The sequence below is a fragment of the Pseudonaja textilis genome, chromosome 2, assembly GCF_049901715.1.
Source record: "Pseudonaja textilis isolate UNSWEBS1 chromosome 2, rPseTex1.2, whole genome shotgun sequence".
NCBI classification, from domain to species: Eukaryota; Metazoa; Chordata; class Lepidosauria; order Squamata; family Elapidae; genus Pseudonaja; species Pseudonaja textilis.
This window is the reverse complement of record NC_141991.1, coordinates 65,031,979-65,047,873: the sequence shown is the minus strand read 5'-3', so window position 1 is coordinate 65,047,873 and position 15,895 is coordinate 65,031,979. Positions and strand designations below refer to the sequence as shown.

Genomic DNA, 15,895 nt, shown 5'->3' with positions numbered 1-15,895 from the left:
ATGTAAAATATATCATTACAATTAGGAGCTTAGATATTTTGTATTCATTCTTGTCAAATCCATTTACCTCTTCTGTTTGTTTTTAATAGGACAATGGCCCTATGGGCTCCCCAGCATTCCTTCTTTCTCTCTTTGTAAGTACTTAACAATTAAAATAAAATTGAGAACATTGAATACATGATAGAGACCTTCCTAAAATCCTAGGAAGATTCTAGATCTTTTGTTACTGAAATTTAAGAAGCATTCAGTTCTGCTTTAAAGTATTTTAATTGTATAATAGAGATAGAGGCTTTTGTCAGTTTCGGGTGGAAGACCCTGCTGGGCCTTACATTTATAGCTTTGTACTATATACGGTAGTTCATAAGCTTGTCTTCAGCATTTTGAAAAGGCAAAGTGGGTTGTTGAAAATAAATAAAATGAACGTTACTTAGTAATACCTTGATATGCAGCACTTTACATTGTTCTTCTTTACTTGCCTGCAGTAAAGATATAATAGTACAATAAACCTGCAATAAAACATTTAGCAAAAATCAATACAAATATTTAAATATAGAATCATTCCAGTCTTATTCATCCTCTTTGAACATAAATAGTTTGACTAGAATCTGATTAAAGAAATATTGTTAAAGGTTGGATGGAGCTGATTTTCTCTGGACAGGGAATTCCAGAGATAGCCAATTATATCTTTCAGAAAGTTCTAAAGAATTGAGGATAAGTGTAGTGTTAGTTGAATAAGTAGCAGGAGGATTTCTGTTCAAACCCTAGTTAATTATGTAATGCTTTGGATAATTTTAAACCATTAAATTTTAAGTTAACTACTCTGTAGGGCTGTTGTTAGAAAGAGAATGGCAGAAAAAAGTAGCCTTGATCTTTTTGAGCAGTTGACAAATCAAATATAAAACAGAGAACTCATTAATTCAATTCTTAGCAAGAAAATACTAGAATCATATGATGCAATAATATTTTTTAAATGTTATAAAATGTGACTATAATGGTTCATTTGAAAATGAAGGTAATTTATATAAATAAATATTTTATTTTTAAAAATCACGGAAAGTAGAATCCTAGTTGTGCTCCAAAAATCAAAATTGTTAAAAGATCCAAGGCTTTATGCTGTAGTTTGTCATCGTGTTCAGTTTCAGTTTCTCCGCCTAATAATTGTTCCTACAAAGCGATTGTAAGTGCTGTCTGTTTGAGCCTTCCCATTAGAACATTGTTTCTTGTGAAACTTGTGTACGTTTTTCTTGGATTCATTGTTCCAATATACATTGCATATTGTTGCAAGGTTTTGCTAACCTTGCTTTATGGATTGTACCTTGCTATATCCACTCTGGGAAAAAGAAATGTATGTGGATGATATACATGTACCTGTTTTGCTGAATGATCTTTACATTGCATGTCGTGGTTTTCTAACTATATTCGCCTAGCTGAATAATTGAGAACTAATTTTTACATATTGACTCATCTTTCAATTATAATTAGGTGGAAATATATTTCTTTTCTTAATGTTCCAGAACTTCAGAATATAGTGTTATTGGAAAAACTTTAAATAAGTTATATAAAAATGCAGTGTGACGTAACCATAACAAAGTCTAAACGCAATAACAGAACCCAAAAGATTTTCATGGCCACAGTTGGACCATATCATTGATATTTGAAGTCACTCTGAGATCGTGTATAATTTTTACAGTCATTTATATTTAATTTTTTATATGTAAAAGAAAATACCATACACATTTATTGGTTGTATAGGAGAATATATTGAATAGATTTAGTCCTCACATATTTTAAAGATGAAAAACCTGTAAATATTCTTTAATTTGCTTCCCTTTACAGAGAGGAATTTTATTCCTCTCCACCCATACTTGTTTCATTAAGGGTTTTTGTTTTCAGAGTTGTCCTATCATTGCAGTTCTTCAGCCACACAGTAATTTGGTTTAGATACTTTCCTAAACCTACATTTTTTTGAATTAACCACCATGCTTTGGATTTTCAAAACGTGCTACACTGAAACCAAACTAAAATCCATTATGTTTAATATAATGGGCTTAAACATGGATTCTGACTGAATTAAGAAAAAAACTCCCTAACAATAAAAGTAATTTGACAATCATACAGTTAGCGAAAGAAATGGTGGGCTAATCATTGCTGGATGTGTTCCAGCAAACCTTGACTTTCTATTATACTTTAATTTGAATTTTGCGCCAAAGAAGACATTGGTTTCACTACCTCCTTTCAATTCTAAGAGTCTGACTCATGAGAACCAAATTTCTGAGACAGTATAGTACATATAACTATCACAAAACTAAAATACAGTGGTTGGTTTGTTCCTTTCATGGGTAATCAGGGCAATCATTGTCTCTCAATACACCAAAAAATATATTTTGACAGGCTCAACCTCCAGCCAAAAGAATAGGGTTGAGGATCATTTCTAATACTTATTTATTAAGACAGAGAAACATGAGGACAGGCAGCCAGATGGAGAGGGCAGCAAATGGAAGTAAGCTATCTGATTGCCCTACATTCATGGAGAGCCGCTATGAGGAGATGCTAGGGAAAATAGTGCCAGGGTATTGCATCTGGAAGAGATCTTCTATAAAGAGCAGCAGTTGATCAGGTATGTTAGACAATATCCCTTCTGTCCACTTGCAGAAATGAGCACATGTTGTTCAAATGTAAGAAAAATAACAAGTATAATTTCCAAGCATCCCCAAGCAACTCACAACAGATACTTCCCTCGCTTGCTCCTAACACAGAAATCCCAAAATTCCATTCCAGAAAAGAATCCTCTGTGTTACAGGAAGGAAAGTAGCATTGTCAGACTAGGTGCTGAGCCTTTCCTGCTAACACAGATAGCAGCCAAGCCTCTCTGTCCTTTGCATAAGTCCTTCTAGTAACGACAGTGTTTTCCCTTTTCCTTTGCATTTTGAACAGGATGGGGGAACTAGAGGACGTCGTTGTGCCATTGAAGCAGACATGAAGATGAAGAAATGACGGAAAAGCAGGAAACACCCCAGGCTTTGACATCTGAATAAGAATTCTCCTGATTCTAAATGAATCACGGCTCTGGATGGCCATGTGTATTAGTGTGTGTTGTCCTGGAATGCGTAATTGGGGAAATCCCAGGCCCAGGAGAACAGTCCTCTGCCTGTTCTAAGGCAGTTGTAATCAGGTCCTGTGAGTGTTCTGATTAGCTAGCAACTGGTGGCTAGTATGTATTGTAATGTGATGTGTACAGATTTTTTGTATGTATTTGTGGATTGTAAATGTGTATAATAAATTGTAGAGAATCAAGTATAGCATGGTATGCTGGCTACTTTCATTTTTGTATTTTTCTACTTTCAGGCCAGAAGATCATGTTTAACATTCGTTTTCCTATTATTTTGGCTTCTAAACTTAATCTTGTTTTACTTGTAGCAGCAGTTCATAATGATGCCTCATGATAGACAAGTAATAGCACAAATCAGTCACATTTCATATTGAAGAAAAAAGATGTGATTGCAGGAAACTTGGCTTCTGTCATAAAAACTTGTTAAATTGCTTAAAATATGCCCAGAGCCAGTTTGGTCTAGTGGTTAAGGCACTGACTAGGCTAAAAAGCAAGAAATCAAATCCTGCCTTAGCCATGAAAGCCAGTTGGGCCAATCATCCCCTTTCAGTCCAACCCACCTCAGAGGATTGGTGCAGTGGGGAAAATAGCAAGAGGAAGATGTGTTGGATATCTTTTCCACCTTGAGTTATTTGTGAAAATAATAAAGGCTGGATATAAATAAATGAGTAAATGTTTCCTTTCAACAATTGGGTATGACAATATTATAGTCCAAGACACAATAGCATTAAAACTTCAGATGTTCAGTTGAAAATTTACTCAATTGTTAATGCTGTTCAGCAAACTTAGCTATCTGGACAATCACAACATGCAAGAATAAAAATAAACCCCCATGTAATATTGTAGTGTACAATAACTGTTCTTCTTGTCTCAAGGGAGTTAAAGTTTCAGATTATGATGGCATGTTTTAATGCTATTGTACATATTAAAATCACTCAACCCTGTGCGCCTCGAATATCTGTTTTGTGTCTTTGAATCATAAAACAATGACAAGAAATGTTATGCAGATGTTAGCTCCATAATATGCCACGTTTCTCTTTTGTTGGGTCTGTCCCGCCAGCCCCAGCCCTCTGTAATTTTTGTTGTAATTGTAAAATGTAAGCCAGACCAGATATGATAAAGATGTACTGAACATAATCTTGCAATCAGTTCTTCCAGTAGCCACACAAACATTTCTGGGATGTTTAGGCAGGACATGGGCTCAAGTGGCAAACTTTTCTAAAAACATAAGAATGTCAAGAGCATAGTGGCCAAAGGATCATTCTTTTGCTATATGCTTGCTATATAGCAGGAATATTTTCAGTCTGCTTTGTGGAACTGTTGACATTTTTTCCTAAAACAATATCCATGCTCAATAAAATTTAATCATGCTATTTGTCCCTATAGCATATTATGCCTTCTGATTGACAGTAACTTCAGTCTCATCTTTTGCATCTTTTCCAGTTTTGCTTAATTGAATGTTTTTTTTACCCACTCTTCAAACCACAAATGTCAAGAACTGATGTAAAATGTCACTTTAAATGGTGATGCCCAATTTTTACACATAATAGTTCCACATTCTGATATTAAGTTCTTTTGCTTCAAATGAACAACACAAGGAAGGAGTAAACAGTTCTTTTAATTTCTTATAATAGATAAGTTCCTTATGTGGAAATAATTACCTGCAAGTACATTGTGCATCTAATTGACTGCTACTGGCAAAAGCTACTGACCACTATATGTTCACTGAGTGAATTGAGTTACATTAATGGCATTATTATTTTAAGTAATTTCATTGCTTTAAGTAATGTAGTATTTGAGTCTGTATGACAAGAGACACCACAATTAGAACATCATCATTCTCATCACCTGCACACTACATCAAGTTGAAAATACACAGTTCAGCTTTGACTCACTGGACTTTCACGTGTCCTTGGATTCTGGGCACCTACCTAACGAAACCAAGTTTCAGGACCAACCATTAAGCGGTTGAAATCTATTGAATTCAATATATATTATATATTGCATTCAATATTCAACATATATAAAGCAATAACTTGTTCAATGCCGATTGATTTTGTGCATCAAGTTGATGTTGATTCTTAGTGACTATAAATGTATGATAATCTCTCTCTCTCCTGGTCCTTCAAGTATCAGGATACCCATACTTGCTACAGTGAAATCTATCTGCCATGCTTCTGCTTCATTATCATCTCTTTCCATCTTTCCCTAAATTTTTCAGATATCTACATCTTTATATATAATATATCCAAAATATAGTCATTTGAGCCTGGTCACTTGGGCCTCAGTGAGAATTCTGGATTTGTTCTAGGTATTATCCATTTGTTTTCTTGACTATCCTTGATGTTCTCGAAAGAGTTTTCTCCAATACTAAAATTCAAACATGCCCATACTATTCCTATCTTTTTCAAAGTCCCAACTTTTTTTTGCTTCCAAAGAGTTTCAGGGAAATACGTTTACTTGCATAATTCTGATATCGTGGCTAAGATACCTCAGAGGATCTTTTCTGAGGCCTTCATTGTTGTCCTACCAAATATTAATCTACAGCATTTTTCTTGATTGCCAATTGCCTTTTGTTGATAGTTGATTGTAAAATCCTAGGAAAGGGTCCGTCACTCCAGTATTTTCATGGTCAGTTTTAAAAGTGATTGTTGTAGCTGTTATTTATTTAGCCAGTTGAGTCTAGACAGTCACTTATCAGAAATAGTATAGGTTCTCCTGCTTGAGCAGGGTGCTGGACTGGAAGACCTCCAAGGTTCCTTCCAGCTCATTCATTCTATTCAATATTGAATTTTAGACCTCTTTTTCACTGTGCTCCTTGATTTTTATTACTAAAGTTTATAGATCATTTGCATTTTGAATAGTGGCTTCAGCACAGTGCTGATTACTGAGGCTTCTTCCAGTTTTAAAATCACACCCATCACCTTCCAATCCAGCCTCCTTCAAAAATATATATTCAGTGTATAGGTTGAATAAATAGGGAAAGGATAAAAGACTATTTTATTCCTTTGCTGACCTGAGACTAGTTTGCCTTGCTATGTTCCATGTCATGGTTAATGCAGAGAATGATGGCGTGTTTTGGAATTCCCAGTTTGACATACGATCAACAGAATAGAAAATACTTACGTCATTAATGAATGCAAATGCACGCTTATATTTCATCCTTTTTATCTTTCTGAACAAGTGGCCTGCACTTATACCAGGGTTCCTGTCTGTTGGGGGCCATTGAGTATATTTGACATTTTGAAAGCAGACCGCGGTCTTCAAAGAAAATCGTACTGAAAATGTCACCTAGTCTAGTAATGTAATTTCTGCAAAATGCAGGTAGTCATTGATTTACGATAGTTCATTTAGTGACTGTTCAAAGTTACAACAGCACTGAAAAAAGTGACTTATGACCATTGTCCACATGTTGCCGCATCCCCATGATCCCATGATCAAAATTCAAATGCTTGGCAAGTGGTTCATATTTATGATGGTTGCAGTGTCCCGGGGTCATGGGATTACCTTTTGCGACCTGACCCGCAAAATCAATGGGGAATCCAGGCTCACTTAACAACTGTGTTACTAACCCAACAAATGCAATGATTCACTTAACAACTATGGCAAGAGAAGTTGTAAAATGGGGGAAACTCACTTAACAAATGTTTCACTTAGCAACATAAACTTTGGGCTCAATTGTGGTTGTAAGTCAAGGACATCTGCCATGAGGGATAGAGTTAATTACAAGATATCAATTTATCTGGAGGCAAATTAGCAAAGTTGTCCCCTGCCATCCTTGTTAAGACTTAGGGTTTTGTCTATTGTCCCAGTTTACTTTTGTTTTTGTTTTCCAATGCACGAGTATGGTAAGCAGTGGTTGCCAACTAGTGGGCCAGGGACCATTGGTGGTCCGTGAGAAAATTTTGGTGGTCCACAGAGAAATGTCGCCCCCAAAGCACTCCCCAAAGCAATTAACCCAGACTGCGCGGTAACACAAGGCTGCGCCGCCACATGGCCTGTGGCTCGCATCGCTTGCATTGCTAACAACACGAGGGAGTGAGGGGAGGGAGGAAAGGGTGGAGGGGGGGAATTTGTCCCACATGCATGGCCTGCCTATCGGGCTGCTTCTTTCTGCTTCTGCTTTTGGCTGCACACAAGGAAAGCAGCAAAAGTCTTTCTTTCTCTCCCCCAAACTCCGCCAGAAATGAGTCTTGGGACCCTGCGAGGCATCCTGCTCCAAGAGGCTGCACCGGCAAAACAAGTCTTACAAAGATTAATTTCTGGCAGAGTTTGGGGGAGAGAAAGAAAGACTTCTGCTGCTTCTGCTGCTTTCCTTGCATGAAACCAAAAGGCTCTCTCTTTCTCTCCCTCCCCTGAGAACGGAGCTAGAGGCAGTATCCTGCGATCCCAAATAAAGAATGATCGATCAGTAGAAAAACGGGGTGGGGAATTTTCCTGCAGACTTTTGGGGATTTTCCCAGAGTCTCTGGTCTGCGGGATTTAAAGTTGAGGTTGGTGGTCCCTGAAGTCCAAAAGGTTGGTGACCCCTGTGCTAAGGCACATTTACAAATAAAGCATTGAATTTCAGCCAGCCTTCATTTTTATTTTCCAAGAATACTGATGCAGCCCATATAGAGCATTATATCCGAGGGTAATAAGACAAAGGCCGCAGAGTTTTTTCATTAAAAGAATAAATTGTCATTATTAGGGAAATAATTCTCAACCAAGAAGCGGCGCTCTTCCTTTGAAATGCATTGGTCTCAATCCTGACTGTTAACAAACAGCTTTCTTCCAGGTTTTAGCCTTCCTACTGAAGTTCTTGGCTTGAAATATACTTTCTTGCATTTGAGCAATGAATGTGTGGGAATATACATATTTAAAGAATACATAAGGTCACCAATGACTTTGGGCAATTAACAATAAAGAAAATATAAAATAGAATATGGATAGTCCTTGATTTATAACAGTTCATTTAGTGGCCATTCAAAGGCACAACAGCCTTGAAAAAAGTGACTTATGACCATTATTCGTACATACTGCAGCATCACCATGTCACTTGATCAAAATTTGAACGCATAGCAACAGTGGTACATGGTTGCATTGTCCTGGGGTCATTCGATCACCTTTTGCAACCTGACAAGCAAAGTCATTGGGGAAGCCAGATTCATTTAATAACCATGTTATGAAGTTAAGAACTGCAGTGATTCACTTAACCACTTAAGAAAGGTCATAAAATGGGCCAGCATTCACTTAACAACAGTCTCGCTTAGTAATAAAGATGTTGGGCTCAATTATAAGTTGAGGACTACCCGTACAAACTACACAACATAATTGAAGCGCAAACGTTTTTCTATTATGAGATATGCAGGCAAAATTTTCTCATGAAGAAATGAACATTCTGGGATCAGCTACTAGGCTGGCCCCAATGTCTAAGGAAAAGGCCTGATCCTTCAGTGTCCTATGGAAAGCTTGTAGGGTTGGGTAGGGTCATCTGAATATAGGGAAGGTAGTTTCAAAGTGTACTAAAGAAAGCATAACCTCCTGGGTCCAACAAGATGGCATTCCAGGAACCTGGGAGCATGGTCGCTCTGCCAGATATGGTGGGATGAATGGAAACCATTGGCAACAAGTGGTTTCAACCCTGAATTATACTGAGCTTTATTAATGCACCTCGAATGTAACACTGCTTCTAAATTGTCTTCATGCGGAATAATACATTACAATAGTCCAAAAAGGTGAATGGTTAGGAGAAAAGCCTCCCAATCCAAAAAATGGGCATAATTCATATACAAAATGGATTTGTTCAAAGGTTTTCCTGGCCATGGCTGCTACTGACTTCTCAAACAGGAGCCCTGAGTCCAAAAGAACACCCCCCCCCCCAACTTGTTCATTTTGTAGGGGGCATTGCTACCCTATTTAGAGTCCCTTCAGATCTGGGAGACCGTAGCCTAGAATGTCTCAAAAGTAAAAGAAGCAACTGCATCAGTCACAAACTTTTCCCTCTCTACCTTTTTAGATGGGTCACGTGTGGACCTGGCTGGAATCCAAAGAAGAATACTTCACGGAGTCCGAGAAGAGCAGCTGCTGCAAATCCTTCTGTAGTTCTCCAGACTCTAGCTTAGACCTTGACCTAAAGGAACTGAGCAGCTGGAAGGAAACGGAAGACGATGCTCAGGAGAAGTTAGAAGAGAGTAGCAGCCAGGAAACAAGGAACCAGTTGGAAGCCGGTGACTCCACAGTGTGGGAATATGCTAAGGAAGGAGAGCGAGATGAGAGTGGGAAATGCAAAGAGGATGCCCTCTTGAGGTTTCTGTCTGAGGTATAGCAGCTAGTAGGGAGGACTTCCAAGTGGTGGGATATGATAGTAGTTTTCTCTGGGGGCTGAGATTAAAGTTCTCAGTAAAATGGGTAGTCTGCCTACAGAAGCAAATTTCAATAAGGATAGAAAGTCAGGAGCTAAGTGATAAACATGAGCAAAGGTTAATCTTTTCTACTATTTCAAAAATAAGGCCGAGTAATGGTGGCCTTAACTGCTTACAGGAGGCCTAATTCTGATGGAGATCTAGGTTGCTATTGCAACCTTATATTCTTTTTCTCTGTCAGGTTAGCAAAGTAACTTCCAATGGGATCCCCAAGATACTTTTAACTCTCCCAAAATAAAATGGCTGAAATCTCTGAGATTTCTTTCCAGTCTTATGCATTCTGCTAATGACAATTTAATATATTGGCCTTTATTGGCACCTGGACACTAAATAATTTTCAGGAGGCCTGAAAAGACGGCTAAACTCTTGAGAACATATGTTATTCTATTTTAGCCATCCTTGGCTTAATGCCCTTTGGGCAAGACTGGCCACAACTCTTAGGGCCTAGCCAACAGATTCCTGCTGTACAAATCCTGGAGGATTGGAGGTGAAAAACTGCCAAGCTAGGGATGTGGTTTCAGTGTCACTGCAAAGCATGCTCATTAAGAAGAGAGAACATAATATCTGAAAGAAAAATAGCCTCAGGTGTGCTTTTCTGAGAGTGGTTTTAATTACAAGCCTCAGCTGCTAACTTCTTACCTTTTGTTCTAGGTAACATATTTAATGGAGCCAGTTCGTGTTAGCAACCCTTACTTGGCACAGGGTTCTCAGGTTTTCTCTGGTGCTGGTGCTGCCTTGGCTCACAAAGGTGCCACAAAAGGGTCACTTGGAGCCAAAGAGGAAGAATCAGGGCAGGAAAGTCACTCAGAGATTTTTAAAAAGCAAGCTAAGGAGAGAAGGGGAAATTGGGCACTGCAAGTCTTGGAAGGGTTGCCGGTCATGAACCTGGAAGTGGAGGCCATGGAAGGACTTCCTGATTTGTGTGAGGAGCCCAGCTGCTCTAAGTTTCAGGATAACCAGTTTGATGAGGATTCAGGAAAGAAAGTCACGCACGAAATGGACGTAGATGAGGCCTCAACTTTAGAGCTTATGAAGCAAACTCCTTGTGAATGGAAAATACGGAAGAAAGAGATGCCACCAACTAGAATGGTAAGCTATGGCTTGCTCAGAACACTGTTTTATAAGTAGATTACTTGGGTTGCATGTTCAGTGGGGAATCTTATCTTTTGCTTTTGTGGACTGCTAAATATCCAGCTCCAAAGCTGTCAATCGAAAGACACTGCTTGGCTGCTCCATCTTGTCCTCCTTAAGCATGTTTTGTGGAGGGTGAAAAAGTTTCTGAATCCCTTGTAAGTAAGTTCCACGTGGTGGTGGCCCAAGTGGTCTGTCAGTGAAAATAGACTCCAGACCTCCTTTTTTAGCTGGGAAGGCCTCCTGCAACCCTCTGCCAACAAAAATGGAGCCCGGGTGGGCTGTACACGGTCCTCCCAAGCTCCGTTTTCGCTTGCAGAGGCACCGCAGGTTGATCCTTTGCTGTTTCCAGGGCAGCTCTGTGTGCCAGATCTAAGCACCCTGCGGACCAGGTACGGCAGGCGGGCCTTGAGTTTGACACCCCTGATTTAACCTAATATAGGAGAATTATATTTTTTTTTAAAAAAAAATCTTAACATAAAAATCTCTAAAATGCAGGATAGTAATACCCGTAATACATAAATGAATACAAATATCCTAAATATAAGGGACTCCAAAATCACGGATGTGGTACCTTCCAAAGGACCTCCTAAATATAACTTAGATTGGTCAAGCCATTTGGTTAAATGAGAGAGAGAGGGAAGGAGGGCGGGAGAGGGGGGCGGGGGCAGGAGAGAATGAATCCTTGGGAAACTTACAGCCAACTGTGAGAGGCTGAGCTACAGTCATCCTATGCTTGCATCTGAATATGTCTCCATAAGTAGGAAATGAATGAATGAATGAATGAATGAATTAATTAATTCTTTATTGGCCAAGTGTGTCTTGGTGCATATGCTCTCTATACATAAAAAGAACAGATACATTGTCAAGAATCATAAGGTACAACACTTAATATAGTCATCGGGTACAAATAAGCAATCAAACCATACTAGGAAACAGTCAATATAAATTGTAAGGATACAAGCAACAAAGTCATACAGTCATACAGTCATACAGTCACAAGTGGGAGGGGATGGGTGATAAGTGATGAGAAAAGTAATAGTAATGCAGACTTTGTAAATAGTTGAATGGTGTTGAGGGAATTATTTGTTTAGCAGAGTGATGGTGTTCAGGAAAAACCTGTTCGGGGAAAAAACTGAAACATTACAATATGGTGCCCTGAACTCCTCAAATTGTCTTATAAGGCCGAACAAGGCTCATTCAACTCCATAAACTAAACTGAACCCAGAGTGGATGAAATAGAGGAATAATCCTTTTCTTTCAAGCGTGCCTGCAATTGTATAGCTTTCAAATAGCTTCCTTAAAAAGCATATATTAGCTAAGACATATATTAGCTAAGACATGGTAGCTCTTAAGATCTAAGGAATTCATAAAGTTTTTTAATTTTTTTGAGGGGTGAGGTATTTGGTACTGCTTCTCCCACAGAAGTGCATTTTCCATACTGGAACTTCGTAGCTAAATTTCATGGGGTTTAGGATTCCTACTGTTATTTTGCCAAGAGGTTAATTCCTGCTATGTGATCATCAGGAGGTGGCTGTGGAAAACACTGAAGATCAAACTGAGGATTGGAAAGACACTGATTTCCATTTGAGTTATAGCAATGATGACTCCAGTCCTTACGGAACACCCCTAATAAGCTCTCCTTCCACAAGTACAGCCTCCCTGCCTTTGTAAGTAATGATAAGTAACGGACTTGGAATGGAATTTTTTTTTCTACTTTAAATGGCACAACGTTATACATATCTATTTAGAAAGATGTCCACTGCATTCAATAGGAAAATCCTCTTAGATAAGTAGATATTGCAGCCTAAAACTCTTGGGGGAGTCGGGCCATTTTATAAATGTTCTGACCAATAAAGGAGGCAGAAAAGAGTATCAAAACCTGAAGTAAAGAGTGCTATTAGAAAACGACTGTTTTTCTGGAGACTGTATAAGTGGCTTCCAACAGGATACAGTATATGCAACTGTAGAAATAGCTTTGAATCAAAACAATTATGTGGGTTGGTTGAGTTGTACAACTCTTTTCAGTAAAGGAATAAACTATTAGGTTTGGTAGTTGAATTAATACGTATCAGATGAATTTTTAAAAAGTGCCGTTTGTTTATTATATTTCTATGCCACCTAACTCACTGATACATTTATTTATTAAATAAATTTATATAAACTACCCAAATGTGAGTCTGGCAGCTAGGCAGGTAAATAACACATTAAATAATTGGAAAAAATCATATTAGCAAAGGATAAAACAGTCCACTCTGGCCAAATAAAATAATTGGCAAAGACCGACAATAACCATCTAGCCTTCCATCTCCCAAGCCCTGGAGCACATCCAGGTCTTCGATGTTTCATCAAAGGCCAGAAGGTAGGTTCCAATTTTATTTTGGGGGGCGGGGGGAGGGCGGGGCAGGGGGTTATGGTGTTCCAGAGGGTAGGAACTACGACAGAAAAAGCATACTTCTGAGGCTCTTAAGATTGCATTTTTAACTGAAGGATTTGTCATCTGTTTTTCCTGACCTCTTCGGTTTCCCATTCACAAATGCAAATGCATCTTTTTCTTCTTTTCTATCCAGGATGCACTTGAATCAAGATGATCCACTTCAACAGCATTTGCTCTTCAAGAAAACTCTATTATCTATCTGGAAGATGGTGGCTGGTCATAGGTAAACTACTGACCACTGAGGAGAAGATGATTAAAAAAATCAGCTAGAGTAGAGGTCAACAAGAAAGTATGTGTCATGCCCATAACTGGTGTGACCAGATAGCTATTGAACAGTTTCTAAGTTTTTACTTATTAGATATAAGGCCCTATACAAGGTACCTGGTGAACCATCTTCACCGTGCAGAGCTGATAACTTTTACTGTGAGAGGAAGTTCTACTGCATGCTCTAAGATTGGGTGAATCTTTTGAGATTGAGAGAATCTGTCTCCCTTGAAATCTAAGAGATCCAAACTTACAACTTTTAAGTGTTCGCTGAGCTCTCTCTTTTTTTTTTTTTCATTTAGAGTTTTAGACTGTCTATGAATGTTTCAAGAACTGCTTTGAGGAGAATCTGCTTTTTGTGTGTGTGTTTTATATTCCATAAGCTACTTCCAGATGCTTTTGTATACGAAATGATATAAAAATATATTTAACATCAACATTCAGAATATTACTTTAGTATTGTAATGATTTTGGGCTGATTGGAGGAGTTGACTTTCATCCTTCCACCTTTTCACTATTAATCTGAACAACACTATTAATCCGAAAGGAAAGGATGGGGATTGTTTGCTAGCTCACTTTTTCGTCTTTCTCCCTAGATACAGCGGTCCCTTCCTGAAGCCAGTTTCAGAGAAACAGGCCCCTGGTTACAAAGATGTGGTCAAAAGGTCAGTCAGAGAAAAGGGAGTGCTAGTAAGAGATGTGTTTTTCAGTTGCTTTTCTTCCTCTGTCCCTGTCCGCTGCTTATGAGAAATAGGAAATTGGAAAATAGTTTTCTATCTGCAATATATTTTGTAGTCCTGATTTCTGTTTTGTCATGGCAAGGAATTGTTCTTCCTGTACTGCTTATGAGATGAGTGTTCAGAAATTCTGGAAGTTTGCCCCTCACCCTCACCCAATCCATTCCCTTTCCAAGTAATCCCCAATACAGTTTAAATTTAATCCACTTTCCCCCTGCTTTGGCCTCATCTGTAACTCCCAAATGCATTTTAGCGTGGGAAATCACAGGGAGAACCTTCAGCCAATCATTGCTCAGTCTGAGTAAGCCAGTAGGTGAGTTTGGAAACCAATCAATGCCAACCACTGAGTTTTCTCCCCTCCCCCTAATCCTTCTAGCCATGAAATGCTTTGAACTCCTCCTGTACTATTTAGGGAAACCTATGAAGTGTGTAATCCCACTAAATTCTCCTAGTGTTTTCTCCTGAACTATGCAACGGAAGTGGGAGCATGGCAGGTAGCCCGTCAAATGTAAAAGAAAAATGCCTGCAACATAGGGTTATTATCTCAATGAGACAAGTGACAGGCCGAAGTCCAGTGTAAGATGCCATCCATCTAGGTTTGTTAGGTTCTCAGAAAAAAAACAGTGGAACTTCTTCCCATGAAAAAGTGGATATTTCAATCAGGAGAACTACACTGCTCAAAAAAATAAAGGGAACACAAAAATAAGACATCCTAGATCTGAATGAATGAAATATTCTTATTAAATACTTTGGTCATTACATAGTTGAATGCGCTGAAAGGTGTGTGTGTGAGTACTATTGAAAACCTAGTTTTCTGTTCCAAGTTTAAATATCTTGTAACACAAATGACAGCTTTGCATCTAATTGCTTTTATTAGTCCAATTTTAACTTGATTTCTCACTAGTTCTGGTGTATTGATAATGGAAAAGAATCTGAGAAGCATCCTTTTTATTTTGCAAACTCTGTAAATTATTACACAAAGCTTGAACTCTGTGCTTTTTTTTTTGCCTTTCTTAAGACCAATGGATCTTTCCTCCATAAAGAGAAGCCTGTCCAAGGGCCAGATTCAGCACATGGTCCAGTTCCAACGTGATCTCATGCTGATGTTTCAGAATGCCATCATGTACAATAACTCCAACCACCACATCCATCGCATTGCTGTGGAGATGCAGCAGGAAGTGCTGGAGCAACTCCAGATGTTGGGTGAGGCACTCCTGTGCTCAGACGAAATGCGAGGATTTGTGAGAAGGTAAGAAGTTCATCTCTGAAATGGAGAAATCACATTCCTTATTCCTCTACTAGGTTCCCATGCCTGGAAAGCAAAAGACGGTGTTATGTCAATCATCCGCCCCACAAGCAATAGTATCCCTGCTTACATCTCCCAAATGTACAGATAGTTCTTTACTGATACCCATTTGTTTAGTGACCGTTTGGAAGGTACAATGGCACTGAAAAAAGTGATCTATGACTGCTTTCACAATTACAACTGTTGCAGCATTCCCGTGGTCAGGTGATCAAAATTCAGACACTTGGCAACTGTCATGTGTTTATGATGGTTCCACTGTCTTGTATTCATGTGATCTCTTTTGCGTCCTTCTGACAAGTAAAGTCAATGGGGAAGCCAGATTTACTTAACCATGGTGGAAACATTGAAAATTTTACTTTTTTCTCTGTTCTGCAGGTGCTGAAGAATTGAAAAGGGCAGTTGCATGTTCAGAAGTTAACAGTTCAACCCTGTTTCCTGAAGTCTTGTTCAAAGGAAAAAGTTTGTTTGTTTACTAATTTAGCATCGCATGACACCTCACTTTCTTCA

At 38.6% G+C, this 15,895-nt stretch overlaps 2 protein-coding genes and 1 long non-coding RNA gene across 10 annotated transcripts in view; 2 read left to right on the top strand and 1 right to left on the bottom strand.

The window, feature by feature from the left end:
* BRD8 (bromodomain containing 8) overlaps positions 1-3,299 on the top strand; it is a 19,195-nt gene extending 15,896 nt beyond the window's left edge. For all 7 annotated transcript variants that reach the window (XM_087924147.1, XM_087924145.1, XM_087924144.1 and 4 more), the window contains 2 exons: positions 90-134; positions 2,935-3,299. In XM_087924147.1, the coding sequence (XP_087780273.1) occupies positions 90-134; positions 2,935-2,994 (105 nt within the window). In that variant the 3' untranslated portion in view covers positions 2,995-3,299. The remainder of the gene's footprint in view (positions 1-89; positions 135-2,934) is intronic.
* LOC148126890 (uncharacterized) overlaps positions 1-9,236 on the bottom strand; it is an 11,330-nt gene extending 2,094 nt beyond the window's left edge. The window contains exons 1-2 of the long non-coding RNA XR_015741691.1: positions 9,100-9,236; positions 438-476 (exon numbers count right to left, since the gene is read on the bottom strand). This is a non-coding gene — a long non-coding RNA (uncharacterized LOC148126890). The remainder of the gene's footprint in view (positions 1-437; positions 477-9,099) is intronic.
* Positions 9,100-15,895, top strand: LOC113454814 (bromodomain-containing protein 8-like). Of its 2 annotated transcripts, XM_087924149.1 has the most exons (7): positions 9,100-9,410; positions 10,165-10,602; positions 12,172-12,314; positions 13,215-13,304; positions 13,942-14,010; positions 15,101-15,331; positions 15,764-15,895. In XM_087924149.1, exons 1-7 carry the CDS (start codon positions 9,108-9,110, stop codon positions 15,768-15,770), a joined length of 1,281 nt encoding a protein of 426 aa, XP_087780275.1. In that variant the 5' UTR covers positions 9,100-9,107; the 3' UTR covers positions 15,771-15,895. The 2 variants fall into 2 exon arrangements, with proteins under 2 accessions (XP_087780275.1, XP_026581932.1); XM_026726147.2 differs by lacking the exon at positions 15,764-15,895 and having other exon boundaries at positions 15,101-15,335.